The sequence below is a fragment of the Artemia franciscana genome, chromosome 2, assembly GCF_032884065.1.
Source record: "Artemia franciscana chromosome 2, ASM3288406v1, whole genome shotgun sequence".
Taxonomy (NCBI): domain Eukaryota; kingdom Metazoa; phylum Arthropoda; class Branchiopoda; order Anostraca; family Artemiidae; genus Artemia; species Artemia franciscana.
The window spans coordinates 41,610,308-41,630,149 of record NC_088864.1 but is presented as its reverse complement, the minus strand read 5'-3'; the positions used below and the strand labels follow the sequence as shown (position 1 = coordinate 41,630,149).

Sequence of the window (19,842 nt, the reverse complement as noted above, 5' to 3'; positions counted from 1 at the left end):
TACACTAAAGCTTAAATTTTGTCCCAATTCATTAAGAATGACCCCAGAATCACAAAAGCCGTAGAATAAATAGTTGAAATTACTAAAAATACTTTAACGTAAAGAGCGAGGTATTAGGAGGAGGTGAGCCCCTCAAATGGGCAATAATTTCTGTTTGTTTTAAGTTTTAATGCTGTTCCTTACTTCCAGCTGAAAGAACTTTTTCATATTTATTTTTTCATTGTGTTTTTAAATAATGCTAGTAAATCCTGCGCTCCCTTCATGGAGATTTTCTTCCCCCATGACAAATTATCGATGGAAAGTTCCCCCAGCATATCCTCCTCTTCTCAACCCCTCCCCCAACCAAAAAATCCTCCTGAAAACGCCTGTACACTTCCCAATAACCATTACTATATGTAAGCATTGGTCAAAGTTTGTAACTTGTTGCACCTCCCATGGGGACTGTGGGGGAGTAAGTCGTCCCCAAAGACATAGTTATAAGGTTTTTCGACTACGCTGAATAAAATGGCTATCTATGCCATTTTAATGGCTATCAATGGCTATCAATAAATGACTTTGGTAAAATAATTAGCGTGGGAGGGGGCCTAGGTGCCCTCCAATTTTTTTGGTCACTTAAAAAGGACACTAGAACTTTTCATTTCCGTTAGAATGAGCCCTCTTGCAACATTCTAGGACAACTGGGTCGATACGATCACCCCTGGGAAAAAAAACAATAAAAAAACAAATAAACACGCATCCGTGATCTGCCTTCTGGCAAAAAATACAAAATTCCACATTTTTGTAGATAGGAGTTTGAAACTTCTACAGTAGGATTCTCTGATACGCTGAATCTGATGGTGTGATTTTCGTTAAGATCCTACGACTTTAGGGGGTGTTTCCCCCTATTTTCCTATTTTCGTTAAGATTCTATGACTTCTAGGGGGCGTTTCCTCTATTTTCTAAAATAACGCAAATTTTCTCAGGCTCGTAACTTTTGATGGGTAAGACGAAACTTGATGAAACTTATATATTCAAAATCAGCATTAAAATGCGATTCTTTTGATGTAGGTATTGGTATCAAAATTCCATTTTTTAGAGTTTTGGTTACTATTGAGCCGGGTCGCTCCTTACTACAGTTCGTTACCACGAACTGTTTGATTAAATTTAAAAAAAAAACAAGTTTTTTTAACTGAAAGTAAGGAGTGACATTAAAATTAAAACAGACAGAAATTACTCCGTTTATGAAAGGGGCCATTCCCTCCCCAGCGCCCCGCTCTTTACACTAAAGTTTGACTCTTTCTTTCAATTTTACTTTATAAAACCAGTAAACAACTTCAGTGTAAAGAGCGGGGCTTTGAGGAGGGAACATCCCCTTTCATACATGGAGTAATTTCTGTTCGTTTTAAGCCTTAATGTCGCTCCTTACTTTCAGTTAAAAAATCTTGTTTTTTTTATATTTAATTTCTGAACGTTTTTGAATTAATACATGTTTAATTTTGGCTCTTCGCGCATGAATAATTAAAACTAAATTTACGAATTAATTCTTTTTTGCTAAATGGCTTTCTCGTAGTTTTGGTCGGAGGATTTTGAGAAAAAGAGGTGGAGGAGGAGGCCTTGTTGTCCTCCAATTTTTTAGTTACTTAAAAAGGCAACTACAACTTAATTTTAACGAGTTAATTAATTTTAACAAATAATTTTTAACGAGCGTTTTTATTAGTAAAAAATATAAGTAACTTACAAATTAACTTACGTAACCAACTTTCATATTCGTATGTTTTTATCATGCATATGAGGGGGCTTGCCCCCTCGTTAAAACCACGCTCTTTACACTAAAGCTTTAATTTTGTCCCAATTCTTTAAGAATGACCCCTGAATCACAAAGGCCATATAATAAATAACTGAAATTACGAAAAATACTTTAGCGGAATGAGCGAGGTAGAACTCCTCATATGCGTAATAATCTCTGTTCGTTTTAAGTTTTAATGCTGTCCTTATTTTCAGTTGAAAAAACTATTTCATAATTTTTTTCATTGTTTTTTTTGTTTTTGTTTTTGTTTAATAAGTCTAGAAAGTCCTGTGTCCCATTCGTGGGATTTCTCTTCCCCGTGACAAATTCCTCCAAGGGAAGATCCTCCCATGTATTCCCATCCCCTGAACCCCTCTCCCCACCAAAAAATCCCCCTGAAAACGTCTGTACACTTCCCCAATAACCATTACTGTATGTAAACACTGGTCAAAGTTTGTAACTTGCAGCCCCTACCCGGGGACTGTGGGGGAGTAAGTAAGCCCCAAAGACATAGTTATTAAATTTTTGACTATGCTGAACAAAATTGCTATCTCAAAATTTTGATCCGTTGACTTAGGGAAAAAATGAGCGTAGGAGGGTGCCTAGATGCCCTCCAATTTTTTAGTCACTTAAAAGGACACTAAAACTTTTAATTTCCGTTATAATGAGCCCTCTTGCGAGACTCTAGGACCACTTGGTTGATACGATCACCCCTGGGGAAAAAACAAACAAAAAACAAACAAATAAATAAACACGCGCCTGTGATCGGTCTTCTGGCAAAAAATACTGTGATCGGTCTTCTGGCAAAGTTTCACATTTTTGTAGATAGGAGCTTGAAACTTCTGCAGTAGGGTTCTCTGATATGCTTGATGCAATGGTGTGATTTAAGTTTCTACGACTTTTAGGGGGTGTTTCATCCTATTTTCCAAAATAAGGCAAATTTTCTGAGGCTCGTAACTTTTGATGAGTAAGACTAAATTTGATGAAACTTATACATTTAAAATCAGCATAGAAATTCAATTCTTTCGATGTAGGCTATCTATTAGTATAAAAATTTCGTTTTTTAGAGTTTCGTTTACTATTGAGCCGGGTCGCTCCTTACTACAGTTCGTTACCACCACAGCTTAGATACCAATACCAATATACAGTTATGAAAACTCCTATCTTGCCCATGAGATGCTTTTGGTACAGAGCTCTGAATCTGGCGCCTCCTTTAAGCCCGCACTCTGACGCGTAGATCGTACTACAGCACCATAAGCGGGAGCGCAATTTTGTTTTGTTGCATACACAGCTTAGATACCAATATTGATATCTAAGCTGTGCTGCCAGTTTCCTGTCTCCAGCCGCTAGCATCGCTACCTACCGCACACTGTGTCCCAAAAATAAATCGAGTTTTCATAACTGTATCTAATCTGTACATCTGTATCTAAGCATGTTTCATAACTGTTGGTATCTAAGCTGTGGTTACCAAGAACTGTTTGATCAAAAGGTTCGTGGTAGCGAACTGTAAGTAAGGAGCGACCCGGCTCAATTGTAACAGAAGCTGTAAAAAACAGAATTTAGATACCAATAGAAATATCAAAAGAACTGTCTTATCATGCTGATTCCAAATATAAGCTTCATTAAGTTTAGTTTTACCCATCAAAAGCGACGAGCCTGAGAAAATTTGTCTGGTTTTTGAAAAAAGTGGAAAAGGCCCCCTAGAAGTAATAAAACTTTAATGAAAAACGCACCATCAGATTCAGCGTATCAATGAACCCTATAATAAAGGTTTCAAGCTCAAATCTGCAAAAATGTAGAATTTGTAATTTTTGCCAGAAGAAAGATCACTGATGCGCGTTTATTTATTCTTTTCCCAGGGGTGCTTGTATCAACCTAGTGGGCCTAGAACTTCAGGACATGGTTCATTCTAGTTCTAGTGCCCTTTTTAAGTGATCAAACAAATTAGAGGGCAACTACACCCCCTCCCACGCCACTTTTTTCTCAAAAACACCCGATCAAAATTTTGAAATCGCCTTTTTCAGCATAGTTGAAAGGCCCAATAACTATGTCTTTGGATATAAAATGACCCCCTAAAGCCCCTGGAGAAAGGTTTATAAGTTATAAAATTTGCGCTTTGTTTTATTTTTCATTTTGAAGTATGCATATATTCTTCGGGTGGGAGGAGAGGGCGGATTTTCTGCTGGGAGAATTTTCCATGGAGAGGGAAGTTTCCAATGGGTGAACTTTTCAGGGAAAATTTTACACTGGGTGAATTTGCCAGAATTCCTATATGAATTTTTTTTTATATGTCTTGCTTTCTCTCTACCGATTCAATTTTACGCGTGGATATGTAAGAGAAATTGTCCGAGGTAAATTTTTCGTCAGAATTGAATTTTCCAGAGGTGGAGGTGAAGGTGTGGAGCCAGGAGGTGTGGAGGTGGAGCCAGGTATCCTTGTGCTATTTAAGAAACGATCAGAAATTTTTAAAAAGGAGTTTTTTCAACTGAAAGTAAGGAGCAACACTAAAACTTAAAACGGACAGACGTTATTACGTATATAAGGGGGTTGCCCCCTCCTCAACCCCTCGCTCTTTACACTAAAGTTTAAATTATGTCCGAATTCTTTAAAAACGACTCCTGAAACACATTGGTCGTTTACCGGACACTATGTACCGGAACACTATGGCGTGAAGAGCGAAGTGTTGAGGAGGGGAAGCCCCCCGCATATACGTAATAATTTATGTTCATTTTAAGTTTTAATGTTGCTCCTTATTTTAAATTGTAAAAAATGTTTTTTTTTCTTTATTTCTTGAAGCTTAGAGACTAACATTATTCTAAAGGCAATGGAAAAAGTATTTCAATTAAAGTAAAAGTATATAAAAATGAAAAAAATAAGTAATTACAAAAAATGCACAAAACAATAACCTACTTACAAAAGCTAAGATATAAACTCCCAGCATTCAGTTCTGTTGAGCAATGCCGAAGCGGTGGACGAATATATTTTAACAATATCGACAGTTTTGAACTTGGTTATCAAACACCAAAATATTCAATGCCTTTAGACTCAGTGCTTATAAGAAGTAACGCGTTATCAAAGTAGCTTGTTCAAAGAAAAACATTAAAACTAAGATTAAGAAATTGAGATAAAAATTTTTAAGCCAATATTTTTAATTGAATTTTGAATACCAAAAACCAATATATTTGACACCTTTATGCTTCATAAATGTAAAAAAATTAAATCTTTTTCAAAGTGACAACTAGATAAATACAACCACTCCTTAAAAAAATTAAATGATAATAAAACACAAAAAAGTGCTCGTTCAGGAGGAAAATACAGACATTCCCAGCATTCCATTCAGGGGAAAGATTTCTGACTATAGTGGCTTCATATATCAGCTCATGGGTATTCTTGCAATGCAAACAAAAGTTGACGGCATATTTTAACCGAAATTTCCCCTTATTAAGTTGTTTGCCTTGTGCTTTCTATGATTGTACGAACTTTCTTGTGTACCAATAACTACACTAGTTACTAATGAACAAATACATATTTAGGATCACCATAAAAAGCTGATACTTTTTTTGAATGTTATCAATAGTTAGGCTCTTACATTTCGTTATTGACAAGGATCGTTATTTACTTACCATTCATTACTATGAAGAATTTGAATTTTTGTTGTTGTTCCAACCAAATCATATAGAAAAATGTCTGTGGAAAACTCGAAAGGGGTCACTCAGTCATAGATTAGAACTTTTATTTTCCTTATTAATAGTCAAAATCTATTGGCAGGCAGCCAACAATGGGGCAACACACATTTTCTCCATGGTTTTCCCCTATTCTGCTCTCTTTCCTTTGGTTTCCTTATAATTACTATATAGTCCCAAATTTCAACGGGGGCCGTGGTCCCTCCTGTGCCCCCTGCCGGTGCCTGTGGAATGGCCTACCCAAGAATTAGCCTAGCCATTAAAACCAGCCTAACTCTGTTATTCAAAACAAGATGTATGAAATAGAATAGCAGGGCTGGGATGGTGGGTATACAAGAGCAGGATTTTAAGCCTTGTATTTACGGTTTTCAACCGTGAAAGTGATAATGGCACGCTTCTTATTCTTCTCAGCCTTTCTACTTAAGAAAACACCAAATTGTACTTTTGATGCCATATAGTACTTTTTGATCGCGTCATCAAGTTAAGTTTTAAAAAGCAGTTAGATGTAGAAGTTAGCTTTCAAATGAACCCTTAAACAGAGCTCTATGATGTTCCAGTGCCCTGCTGGCGGCATTTATCTGCTTTCTTTTTTCAATTTTATATTTAATAAAGATACTAATCCTGACTCGCCAAGGTATTTTGCAGAAAGCGTAAGAATTGCTAACATTTAATTTTTTTTTCTTTTTTCAAACAGTTCGTGGTAACGAACTGTAGTAAGGAGCGACCCGGCTCAATAGTAAACGAAACTCTAAAAAACGGAATTTTGATACTAAAAGATACATCAAAAGAATCGGATTTTCATGCTGATTTTAAATGTATAAGTTTTATCAAATTTAGTCTTTGTCATCAAAAGTTAAGAGCCTGAGAAAACTTGCCTTATTTTGGAAAATAGGGGGAAACACCCCCTAAAAGTCATAGAATCTTAACGAAAATCACACCGTCAGATTCAGCGTATCAAAGAACTCTATTGTAGAAGTTTCTAGCTCCTATCTACAAAAATGTGGAATTTTGTATTTTTTTTTTTTGCCAGAAGACAGATCACGGGTGCGTTTTTTTTTTTTTTTTTTTTTTTTTTTTTTTTTTTTTTTTTTTTTTTTTTTTTTTTTCAGGGGATCGTATTGACCAAGCGGTCCTAGAATGTTGCAAGAGGGCTCATTCTAACGGAAATGAAAAGTTCTAACGCCCATTTCAAGTGACCAAAAAACTGGAGGGAACCTAGGCCCCCTCCCACGCTCATTTTTTTCCCGAAGTCAATGGATCAAAATTTTGAGATAGCCATTTTGTTCAGCATAGTTGAAAACTATAATAACTACGTCTTTGGGGATGACTTACTCCCCCACAGTCCCCGGGTAGGGGCTGCAAGTTACAAACCTTGACCAGTGTTGGCTATGTGGGATGATCTTTCCTTGGAGGGATATGTCATGGAGGAAGAGAAATTCAATGAAAAGGGCACAGGATTTTCTAGCATTACTATAGAAAAAAATGAAAAAATAATCATGAAAAAGTTTTTTTCAATTGAAAGTAAGGAGTAGCAGAAAACTTAAAACGAACAGAGATTATTACGCATATGAGGGGTTCTTCTCCTAAATACCTCGCTCTTTATGGTAAAGTATTTTTAGTAATTTAAACTATTTATTCTACGGCCTTTCTGGTTCAGGGGTCATTCTTAAAGAATTGGGACAAAACTTAAGCTTTAGTGTAAAGAGCGAGGTATTAACGAGGGGACAAACCCCCACATATAAATAATAAACATACAAGAATATAGAAGTTTGTTACATAAGTTAATTCTTAAGTTACGTATATTTTTTACTAATAAAAACGTTCGTTAAAAATTAAAAATTCTAGTTGCCTTAAGTAACCAAAAAATTGGAGGACAACTAAACCTCCTTCCCCACCCCTTATTTCTCAAAAATCGTCTGATCAAAACTAAGAGAAAGCCATTTAGCCAAAAAAAGAATTAATATGCAAATATGTATTTTAATAATTTATTTGCGGAGAGCCAAAATCAATCATGCTTTAATTCAAAAACGTTCAGAAATTAAATAAAAAAAACTAGTTTTTTTAACTGAAAGTAAGGAGCGACATTAAAACTTAAAACGAAAAGAAATTACTCCGTGCATGAAAGGGGCTGTTCCCTTTTCAACGCCCCGCTCTTTACGCTAAAGTTTTTTGCTGTTTAATAAAGTAGAATTGAGAGAAGGAGTCAATTGAGAAATTGAGAGAATTGAGAGAAGGAAATTTTAGCGTAAAGAGCAGGGCGTTGAGAAGGGAGCATCCCTTTTCATGCACGGAGTAATTTCTGTTCGTTTTAAGTTTTAATGTCGCTCCTTACTTTCAGTTAAAAAAAACTAGTTTTTTTTATTTAATCTACTTAAAAGTAGATCTAACTGCGCGCAAAAGTATTCCAGGTTTGATTTCTCCAAAAAACACTCAGATTTCTACTTTATATTTCTTCTTTATATCCTATATTTCTCAAATTTCTGTCATCGATGATACTATCATAAATAGGAAATGGATTTAATATCTGTCTCTGACCTTTTCCAATACTTCCTATGGGAAAATATCTGACGAGGAATTGAGTTAAAACCTGTCAATCGCTTTTTATTTCAGGTGAAGTAATAGATTTTAGTAACAGATCATTTCTATGTACCTGCTGTTCTATGACTTGCTGTTGTAATATTCATGTAAAATCTTTGGATTGATAAACATTAAGAATGTCGTTACATTTCAGCTGCTCTATGTTCCTTGGCTGAGTTATTGCGTGGCAAACCTATAGGTTCACGTGTAAGATGTATCCAGAGGGAGCGGTTGTTCACCCCCCCTAAAAAATCCCTCCCCGCGGATTCTCCAGTGGAAATCCCCCCCCCCCGATAATTTTTTCATGGAAGATTCCCCCACACGCAAAGTTGAGCAACCGAATAGAAAGTACAAAATAGGGACCTCAAAATGTCAATCAGACGGCCGAAGGGATAACAAAAGACTAGATAACTAAAACAGTTTTAGGACAGGGGCTGGTTGGTCTCCAATAACTTTGGACTTAAAAAAGAGACTAGAGCTTTCAAAAAATGTCCTTATGTTTCCCAATGAGCCCCCTCCGAATATTTTAGGACCCTTGGTTTGATGCGACCATCCCTGGGGGAACTTATTGTAAGTTTTATTTAATTTAAATAAACACAGAGCAATTTTTAAGGGAGAGTTGAGGGGAGGGTAGAGGTAGAAATCGATACATAATTTCTAGGGCCGTATCAATGAGTTTCGTTTGGGGAGGGGGTACTTTTTTCTAGGGGGTTAAAAAACCTCAAAAATACGTATTGATGCATTTTTATTATGTTTTTACAAGTGCGACAAACATTTCCACCCCTCATTGAGCTTTCAGGTAGATACAGAATTAGTTCTCCGGAAGGGGTGTGGGGAGTGGGAGATAAACAGTGATATTTAATCTGTCTTGATTTCAGGGAATATTTCTGGTCTATGCTGTTATTATGAAATTAAAGAGTAGAATCAAACCCCAAGATGAGCAGAATTTATTCCATATAGGAGGGAGATTGTCTCTTCCTCAGCCCCTTCTCCGCTTCATAGATTGAGAGTTCTAGTCCTTTTTTTTATTAGAAAGTGATTGGTGACCAACTAGCCCCTGTCCTAAAACTATTTTTGATAACTAGTCCTTTTGTTACCTCAAACGACTCTGACCGTCATTCTAAGTACCGATTTTCTACTTCCTCTTTGGCTGCTCAATTTTAAGTGTGAGGGAATTTTCCAGAGAGGGAAGGATATTTAGGGGGGTATTTTTCGATGGGTCATTTTTTCCAGGAGGGTATTTTCCGTGGGAGGGAAGGATGTTTTCCAGGGAGAACCGTATGAAGGATATTTTTGGGGGAAGTACAAAACTTTACAAAACGCAGCACAAATTTGTTTATATGCATTTTGCTACTTTTGTTGAGTCGAGCAAAAACTTAGGATGGGTGTTCAAATCCGGTAACCCTCTCCCTGGATACAGCTTTTACTACATTTCATAAAAGCCCTCCAGATCTCCATAGCCTCGTCCTTTTCTCAATGGGTATTTTAACTTTTTTTTTTTTACAAAAGATCCTTGGTTAAGAGTAAAATTTGGATCAGACCTTGTTTTAAATATTTTTAAATAAAAATAGATTTGGAGTCTCACATCCCATGGTTCACTTTTCGCAGCTATTAACTGCTTCCTACCTAGGTTGGAAACCCGTGGCCTAAGTCCTTGAAAATTTATACGCTGCCTCAGTCTCAACTCTTCAGATTACCTCTTCAGAAAGCGATTTGTAAGTAAAAGCTATACTAAGACAATAATGAGGCTTAGAGGAAGAAAATAAGTGTCTGTAGAAACAACCACCCACCCAGAAGGGATGCCAAGCTCCCCCCATAAGTATCATGATTTATTAAGTCCCTAAATATTATGTCCCACACGGAATTTTTTTCACGTAGCTAGGTAGGCAGGAAGTAATATTTAAAGATAAAAAATAGCATTTGTTCATGTTAATTTCTTGTCAACTGATCACCCTCCATTTGATTTTTGTTGTTATGTGGAATAATTATTAATACAATTTATTTTAAGACCCAAGAACACATCCTCCATTTTATTATAATAAAAGTTTTGGGTAGTTATGCTGTCAATCAGTCTCTTAGCTCAGAGCTCTATTTTCTGCCCGTTTTTTTCCAGGAGATTTCCGTGCAGAATACTCCGTTGGAAAGACTACCCAATTTTGCTTTTGCTGGCTTAAATAACGTTACAAACGTTTTTCTCAGTCATAATCGAATAAAGCGAATTGAAGGATATGTTTTTACCGGCTCGTCAAATATCCAAAATATTTTACTGACAAGAAATCCAGTCTACAGAATCGAGTCTTCAGCTTTCTCAGGATTAAGGTAATTATGCTCTTTCAGATTTATGGTTCTTTCGCAATATAGGGTAGCTTCATGTTGCTTTTATGCAAAAAGTGGTACGTTCATGAGTATTTTCCTACCAAATGTGATGTTATGGAAGCTATTAAGGGCCTTCTGAAAGTTCAGCAGGATTGTTGAGAGCCAAGACCAGGCCTCAGAAACAAGGCCCACCAATCATATTCTTCATCTTTTTCTAAAGTAAAACCATTACAATGCAGATAAACATATGATACCACAATTATCAAAGTCACTCTAGTTCTGAGCAATGGAAGCGAAGAACAGCCCTTGGCCCTCTTTTCTAATTATATTTTTATTGTATACTATAGTAGAAATTTCTCAAATGTTTGAGACTTTAGGGTTGCATTCACTAGAAAGAAATTAGTTGTAAAAAAAAGGTGAAATTAGAAACTTTTGATAACAAGTTCGATAAAAAAATGATTGAACTCGAAGTGTTGATTTCCACCAATGAAAATCTTACACTTAAAGTCCTACTCAATGCCTCAGCCAAGTATTTTGCACCCTCTCTACTCTTCCCTCGTCCCTCTCGATGACAATGGGCTAGAGCAGTTGAATTAGCTGTACTTTTTTATGCAATTGAATCATTAGACTTTTGTTTTTATGAATCTTCTAAAAGTAGCAATTCTTTAAAGTGGCAAAGAAAATCGTTCATGTTAACCACTTGTCTCTAATATTTGCTCCACTTCTTGTGGTTCAATTGAACTGAAATCTTGCGTACGTATTGAAGGTTCGTATTCGTTAATGATCGTACTTTCTTGAAACAGTTATTGGTTCTACTCCACCATTGATCACATCCCATGTACATCTCTTTTCTTAAATTTGGAGGAATAACATTCATTGCGTTTACAGGCCGGAATAGTTGTTTATTCCCTAAATTTCTAAGTTAGTCTTGATTGAACGACAACCGGCGTCTTTTTCTCCTCTTTCCTTACATAATTGGTTACTTAGCTCGCTTCCAAAGCGAAAACAGGTTGAATGTTGTAGAGACGAAATTACATGTCAAATTCGTTGAAATCATGGACTCATGTTGAAAACTCATAAAAAAAACGATTAACGAGGACTCGTTTTTTTAGGGAACGTATCTACAGCCTGATTTTGGCTGCTTTCTGGATTGAAAGGAAATCATGTAATCTAGTTGTTTTTCTTTTACCTGATTGTAATTTCATAGTGCAATTTATGCTTACGCATTGAAAGCTCGGGAGATTTTTTTTTTGTTTTTTTGCGAAAATGAGCTGTTGAGTTCTTAGAGTGAAAATAGGAATCGATTATTATTACAAAAGTTAAGTAAGTAAAGGTAATTGGGCAATAAGAGGTTGTCCTAGATCGCAGCTAAAATCCCAAAGCCAAGAAATTTAGGGATAGGGCTGGACCTAAAAAGCTTCCTATACCTGCGCACCTATCAAGACCTTTTTATTTAGTTCTGTCTTTTTTAATTCGTTTTCTTCAACTCGACGACTTTTTTGTACCTTTTTTTTATCACATAAACTCTTTTGGATGTTTAATTACTTCAAAATTTAATCAGTATATACACTTCCAATGACAGCACAATAATGCAATATCGAAATTCCCTCTGTTGTATAATCTCCTCCGAGCCCCGTTAATATTTTTCAATTTGTTAAATTTGGGAGCCATTTTTCACCACTTTCGGATGTTTAATTACTTCAAAATTTTATCAGTATATTCACTTCTGATGACAGTACAATAATGCAATATCCCCCGTGTTGCATAATCTCCTCCGATCCCCGTTAATATGTTTTAATTTGTTAAATTTGTGAGCCATTTTTCACCACTTTCGGATGTTTAATTACTTCAAAATGTTATCAGTATATTCACTTTCGATGACAGTACAATAATGCAATACCAAAATTCCCTCTGTTGCAGACACGTACACAGGAATTTTTTTTCGGGGGGGGGGCCAAAACCTTTGAAACAGCAGATATAAAGTAGCACTTTTTTTATTCAGTAATGCAAAAATTACGTATATCGGAAAATAACGATTAACTTTAATCTGTAGTATTATAGCGAATGGGGGAAGAAGACTAAAGCCTCAAAAGTACGTTTTAGGCTCAGGTTATGTTCATAGCGATTTAGAACCAGTGATTAATCTATTAAACCCAATGAAAGGGAAATTTTAGGGTTAACAGTGCAATATGGGTACTGTGGGGGGTAGTTCTTCTATTGCAAAAACGTAGATTTTAATGAAAAATGATAGTTTCCAAAATTGATCCATTAAAAGCTTTACTTTATCCTGAAAAGGGGGGGGATAAACGCCCAAATATCTAGGATAATTCTATTTTGCTGTGGAAAGCAAACTCTCTTTACAAAAAAAAAAAAATAACAGTACAATTGCTAATTACTTCAAATAGGGTAAAAATTTAGACAGAAAATGGGTTAATAATTGGGCAGTGACTTGAGCTGATAATTGCATGCTATAGAATCCCCCAAAAAAGGCTTCCCACATGTATCTAGATTCTTAATAAATGTCCTACTTTTGCCAGAAATCCCAGGAAACCATGGGGAAATTAAACATTTCACAAAATTTCGGGGGGGCCGGGCCCGAAGGCCCCCACCCTGCGTACGTTGCCAGCTAAGTTGTATAATCTCCTCCGAGCCCCGTTAATATTTTCTATTTGTTAAATTTGTGAGCCATTTTTCACCACTTTTGGATGTTTAATTACTTCAAAACTTTATCAGTATTTTCACTTCCGATGACAGTACAATAATGCAATATCGAAATTCCCTCTATTGCATAATCTCCTCCGAGCCCCGTTAATATTTTTAAATTTGTTAAATTTGGGAGAAATTTTAGTATGTTCAATTACTACCAAACTGTACAGGTGCGTGCAGTTTCGATAACAGCATGGTAATACAATATCAAATACCCCCTTTTGTATGTTTGATATTTGTTTGGGTGGCTATGAAATACGAACAGAAAAATAATATCTTAGTTGTGGATGGTTTAAGGTGTCGCAGCAAATTTAGGTTTATCAGGCATGTACGTATGAAGAATGAGCTATAAAGGTTATAAAGTATGTACAAGGTATGTACAAAATTATATACAAGAGCTATTTAGGTGGGCATAGTTGACAAAAATTATTGGGCGTATCGTATAGAAAATATTTAAAATTATAAATAAAACATAAGACCCCCCCCCCATTGGTACCACTGCTTCATCAACGTCATGAGTAGAAATTCTTTTTTGGAAGGGAATCCCTTTTGGGAGCTGAAAGGCATAAAAATCACCACCAAAGAAGTTGATTCCGCAAAAAAACACTGGATGTCAATAAATATATGTAGGAATACCCTGGAATATTTGTGAAAATCATAATTATTCAGAAACAGTGGCAGTGCTGTGTCCCTTTCCCTATGTGGATGCCTGTGTCCAGTCATTGATAACAAATTTTTGGACATCGTAGCGTTTGTTATGATAATGACATCAAAGAAGAATTAACCTTGAAAACTAACCTTACGTGCTGTATATTAGCCATTGCCGCACGGCCCACCTCAATCTTTTGTAGAAAAATAAAAAAACAAGAGCTAAGAGCTCATATGGCACTTGTGACGAGGCAAGAAGAGCTAAGAGCCAAGAGATCATATGGTATGAGCTCTAGCAATTTTCACGTTTTCCAAGAATTCCGGTTTCCCCCTCCAACTCCCCCGAATGTCACAGGACCTGATCGGTATTTAAAATTAGAGCTTTAAAGCGCAAGATCCTTCTAAATATCAAATTTGATTAAGATCTGGTCACCCTTTCGTAAGTTACAAGTGCCTCAATTTTCAAAATCACCCCCCCCCCCCAACTCCACAAAAGAGAGCATATCCGGTCCAGTTATGTCAGTCACGTATGCAAGACTTCTGCTTATTTTTCCAACCAAGTTTCCTCCCAATCCCTCCAATCTAAGCGTTTTCCATCATTTTAGGTTTCCCCACCCCAAACTTCCCCCAATGTCACCAGATCCGGGCAGGATTTAAAATAAGAGCTTTGAGACACGATATCCTTCTAATATCAAATTTCATGGAGATCCAATCACCCGTTCGTAAGTTAAAAATACCTCCTATTTTCTAATTTTTCAGAATTAACCCCCTCCCCCAACTACCCCAAAGAGAGCGGATCCGTTCTGGTTATGTCAATCAAGTATCTAGGACTCGTGTTTTTTCCCCACCAAGTTTCATCCCGATCCCTCCACTCTAAGTGTTTTCCAAGTTTTAGGTTTCCCCCTCCCAACTCCCCCCCAATGTCACCAGATCCGGTCGGGATTTAAAATAAGAGCTCTGAGCCACGATATCCTTCTAAATATCAAATTTCATTGAGATCCGATCACCCGTTCGTTAGTTAAAAATACCTCATTTTTTTCAATTTTTCAGAAATACCCCCCCCCCCCCAACTACCCCAAAGAGAGCGGATCCGTTCCGTTTATGTCAATCATCTATCTAGGACTTGTGTTTAATTTTCCCACCATGTTTCATCCCGATCCCTCCACTCTAAGTGTTTTCCAAGTTTTAGGTTTCCCCCTCCCAACTCCCCGCCCCCATCACCAGATCCGGTCGGGATTTAAAATAAGAGCTCTAAGACACGATATCCTTCTAAACATCAAATTTTATTGAGATCCGATCACCCGTTCGTAAGTTGAAAATACCTCATTTTTCTAATTTTTAAGAATTACTCCCCCCCCAAAAAAACTACCCCAAAGAGAACGAATCAGTTCTGATTATGTCAATCATGTATCTGGGACTTGCGCTTATTTTTCCCATCAAGTTTCATCCCGATCCCTCCACTCTAAGTGTTTTCCAAGATTTTAGGTTTCCCCCCTCCAACTCCCCCCAGTGTCATCAGACCCGGTCGAGATTTAAAATAAGAGTTCTGAGACACGATATCCTTCTAAACATCAAATTTCATTGAGATCCGATCACCCGTTCGTAAGTTGAAAATACCTCATTTTTCTAATTTTTAAGAATTGCTCCCCCCCCCCCCAAAAAAAACTACCCCAAAGAGAACGAATCAGTTCTGGTTATGTCAATCATGGATCTGGGACTTGCGCTTATTTTTCCCATCAAGTTTCATCCCGATCCCTCCACTCTAAGTGTTTTCCAAGATTTTAGGTTTCCCCCCTCCAACTCCCCCCCAATGTCATCAGACCCGGTCGAGATTTAAAATAAGGGTTCTGAGACACAATATCATTCCAAACATCAAATTTCATTAAGATCCAATAACCCGCTCATAAGTTAAAAATACTTCATTTTTTCTATTTTTTCCGAATTAACCGCCCCCCCCCCTCCCCCCAGATGGTCAAATCGGGAAAACGACTATTTCTAATTTAATCAGGTCGGGTCCCTGATACGCTTGCCAAATTTCATCGTCCTAGCTTACCGTGATTTGAAATAATAGCTCTGAGACACAATATCATTCCAAACATCAAATTTCATTAAGATCCAATCACCCGCTCATAAGTTAAAAATACTTCATCGGGAAAACGACTATTTCTAATTTAATCTGGTCCGGTCCCTGATATGCTTGCCAAATTTCATCGTCCTAGCTTACCTGGAAGTGCCTAAAGTAGCAAAACCGGGACCGACAGACAGACCGACAGAATTGACGATTGCTATATGTCACTTGGTTAATACCAAGTGCCATTACAAGTTTTTTTAACTGAAAGTAAGGAGCAACATTAAAACTTAAAACGAACAGAAATTACCCCGTATATGAAAGGGGCTGTTCCCTCTTCAACGCCCTGCTCTTTACGCTAAAGTTTTTACTGTTTTAAAAATTAGAGTTGAGAGAAAGAGTCAAACCTTAACGCAAAGAGCAGGGCGTTGAAGAGGGAACACCCCCTTTTTTGCCGTAGCAAAAAACGTGTTTTTTGCCGTAGCAAAAACAGCAAATTTGCTGTTCCGGTATTCGTCGTCATTACCTCTAGGATTCGAATTGGCCAGAGGGGACAGCCCGCAAATTTGGCTAGGAACAAATCACCGACTTTAATGTTCGCAGGATTCATGCCTAGTAAATGAAAGATTATAAAGTGAAAGAAACTTATCTTTCCGTGAGGGACGAGCCTCACTAATGTATCCAAGTGAACAATCAGTCCAAACTGTTCGAGGTAGGCCCAACTGCTAATCCTTCTCTACACTAAAAAGTGTAATTAACGCGCAGGCAAATTATATCCAATTTTCTGTACACACCACACTTGGCTATCGTATCTAATTTTCTCAATTCAAAACGCCAAAAATCTGATTGTGTGATAAATTGAAGTATCAGATTGCACAATTTCTGTAGTCACTGAATTAATTCATGGGTAAGGAATCAAGTTCAAACAATTCAAAAGTTCAAACAGGTGTAATCCCTTTAAGAGCTAGTTCAATACTGCAGTATATCAGTATACTGCAGGCATCTTCTTTGAATTAAATTGATTTTTTTCGGTAATCTCGGCTATAACGCTTTTTTTCTGATATTATGAGAAATAGAAACATTCAGATCGAAATAAAGATTTTTAATTTTATGAATGGGTTAAGAATATTAAGTGGAAACTTTCAGGGCATGATGAGGGGGATGTTCAACTGACGAAAAGGCAATATGCGCATACTTCCTTATATGAATTTACTCCATATATGAAAGGGGCTTTTCATCTTCAACGCTCCGCTTTTTACCCTAAAGGTTTTTACTGTTTTAAGAGGTAGAGTTAAGAGAAAGAGTCAAACTTTAGCGTAAAGAGTGCGGCGTTGAAGAGGAAAAGCCCCTTTCATACACGGAGTAATTTCATATAAGGGAGTATGCACATATTGCCTTTTCGTCAGTTGTACATCCCCCTCATCATTCCCTGAAACTTTCCACTTAATATTCTTAAGCCATTCATAAAATTAAAAATCTTTATTTCGATCTGAATGTTTCTATTTCTCACAATATCAGAAAAAAACGTTATAACCGAGATTACCGAAAAATAATGAATTTAATTCAAAGAAGATGCCTGCAGTATACTGATATACTGCAGTACTGAACTAGCTCTCAAAGGGATTACACCTGTTTGCACTTATGCATTGTTTGAACTTGATTCCTTAGCTATGAATTAATTCAGTGACTACAGAAATTGTGCAATCTGATACTTGAATTTATCACACAATCAGATTTTTGGCGTTTTGAATTGAGAAAATTAGATACGATAGCCAAGTGTAGTGTGTAGAGAAAATTGGATATAATTTGCCTGCGCGTGAATTACACTTTTTAGTGTAGAAAAGGATTAGCAGTTGGGCCGACCTCGCATAGTTTGGACTGATTGTTCACTTGGATACATTAGTGAGGCTCGGCCCTCACGGAAAGATAAATTTATTTCACTTTATAATCTTTCATTTACTAGGCATGAATCCCGCGAACACTAAAATCGGTGATTTATTCCTAGCCAAATTTGCGGGCTATCCCCTCTGGCCAATTCGAATCCTAGAGGTAATGACGACGAATACCGGAGACTGCTAATTTGCTGTTTTTTCCTACGGCAAAAACACGTTTTTTGCTACGGCAAAAAAAGGGCTGTTCCCTCTTCAACGCCCTGCTCTTTGCGCTAAAGTTTGACTCTTTCTCTCAACTCTAATTTTTAAAACAGTAGAAACTTTAGCGTAAAGAGCAGGGCGTTGAAGAGGGAACAGCCCCTTTCATATACGGGGTAATTTCTGTTCGTTTTAAGTTTTAATGTTGCTCCTTACTTTCAGTTAAAAAAACTTGTTTTTTTTATTTAATTTCTGAACGTTTTTTAGTTAATCTATGTTTTGATTTCGGCTCTCCGCAGATGAATAATTAAAGCGAAATATGCATATTTATTTATTTGGCTAAATGTCTTTCCCATAGTTTTGATCGAAGGGTTTTGAGAAAAAAGGAGGGGGAGGAGGCACAGTTGCCCTCCAATTTTTTGGGTACTTAAAAAGGCAACTAGAATTTTTGGTTTTTACGAACGTTTTCATTAATAAAAGATATATGTAACTTACGAATTAGCTTACGTAACAAACTTCTATATTCGTACGTTTTTATTATGTATATGAGAGGGTTCACCCACTCGTCAATACCTCGCTCTTTACACTAAAGCTTAAATTTTGTCCCCTGAATCACAAAGGCCGTAGAATAAATAATTGAAATTACTAAAAATGCTTTAGCGTAAAGACTGAGATATTAGGAGGGGGTGAACCCCTTATATGCGTAATATTTTCTGTTCGTTTTAATTTTTAATGCTACTCCTTACTTTCAGTTAAAAAAACTTTTGCATATTTATTTTTTCATTGTTTTTTTAAATAATGCTAGAAAATGCTGCGCCCCCTTTATGGAAATCTTCTTCCCCCATGACAAACTCCTACATGGAAAGTATCCCCCACATAACCCCCTTTTCTCAACCCCCTTCCCAACCAAGAAATCCCCCTGAAAACGTCTGTACAGTCCCCAAAAACCATTACTATATGCAAACACTGGTCAAAATTTGTAACTTGCAGCCCCTCCCAGGGGGACTGTGGGGGAGTAAGTCGTCCCCAAAGACATAGTTATAAGGTTTTTAGACTATGCTGAATAAAATGGCTATCTCAGAAGTTTCATCCGACGACTTTGGGAAAAAAATGAGCGTGGGAGGGGGCCTAGGTACCCTCCAATTTTTTTGGTCACTTAAAAATGGCACTGGAACTTTTCATTTCCATTCGAATGAGCCCTCTCGCAAAATTCTAGGACCACTGAGTCGATACGATCACCCCTGGGAAAAAGAAAAGCCAAAAAATAAATAAAAATAAAAAATAATAAAAAAAATAAATAAATAAACACGCGTCCGTGATTTGTCTTCTGGCAAAAATACAAAATTCCAAATTTTTGTAGATAGGAGCTTGGAACTTGTACAGTAAGGTTCTTTGATACGCTGAATCTGATGATGTGATTTTCGTTAAGATTCTATGACTTTTATGGGGTGTTTCCCCCTATTTTCTAAAAAAGGGCAAATTTTCTCTGGCTCGTAATTTCTGATGGGTAGGACTAAACTTGATGAAACTTGTATATTTGAAATCAGCATTAAAATGCGATTCTTTTGATGTAACTATTGGTATCAAAATTCCGTTTTTTAGAGTTTTGGTTACTATTGAGCCACAAACTGTTACCACGAACCACGCTCGTTACCACGAACTGTTTGATACCAAACTGTTCATGGTTAAGAAATGTAAGTAAGGTGCGATGCGGCTCAATAGTAACTAAAACTCTAATAAACAGGCTCTTGATAAAAATAGATACATCAAAAGGATCAAATTTTAATGCTTATTAAAAATATATAAAATCCACCAGGTTCAATATTCCCATCAAAAGTTACGCGCCAAAAAATTGTAGAATTTTCAAAAAAAAGGGGAAATACCCCCAAAGTATCAAGTGATCTTAATAAAAATCACACCATCAGATTTAGCATATCAGAGAACCCTACTGTAGAGGTTTCAAGCCCCTATATATAAAAGTGGAATTTT

At 36.7% G+C, this 19,842-nt stretch overlaps 1 protein-coding gene across 5 annotated transcripts in view; it reads left to right on the top strand.

Annotated features, from left to right (window-relative positions):
• Positions 1-19,842, top strand: part of LOC136041754 (leucine-rich repeat-containing protein 70-like) — an 88,501-nt gene that overhangs the window by 51,042 nt on the left and 17,617 nt on the right. For all 5 annotated transcript variants that reach the window (XM_065726531.1, XM_065726515.1, XM_065726520.1 and 2 more), the window contains exon 4: positions 10,139-10,344. In XM_065726531.1, coding sequence (XP_065582603.1) covers positions 10,139-10,344 — 206 coding nt within the window. The remainder of the gene's footprint in view (positions 1-10,138; positions 10,345-19,842) is intronic.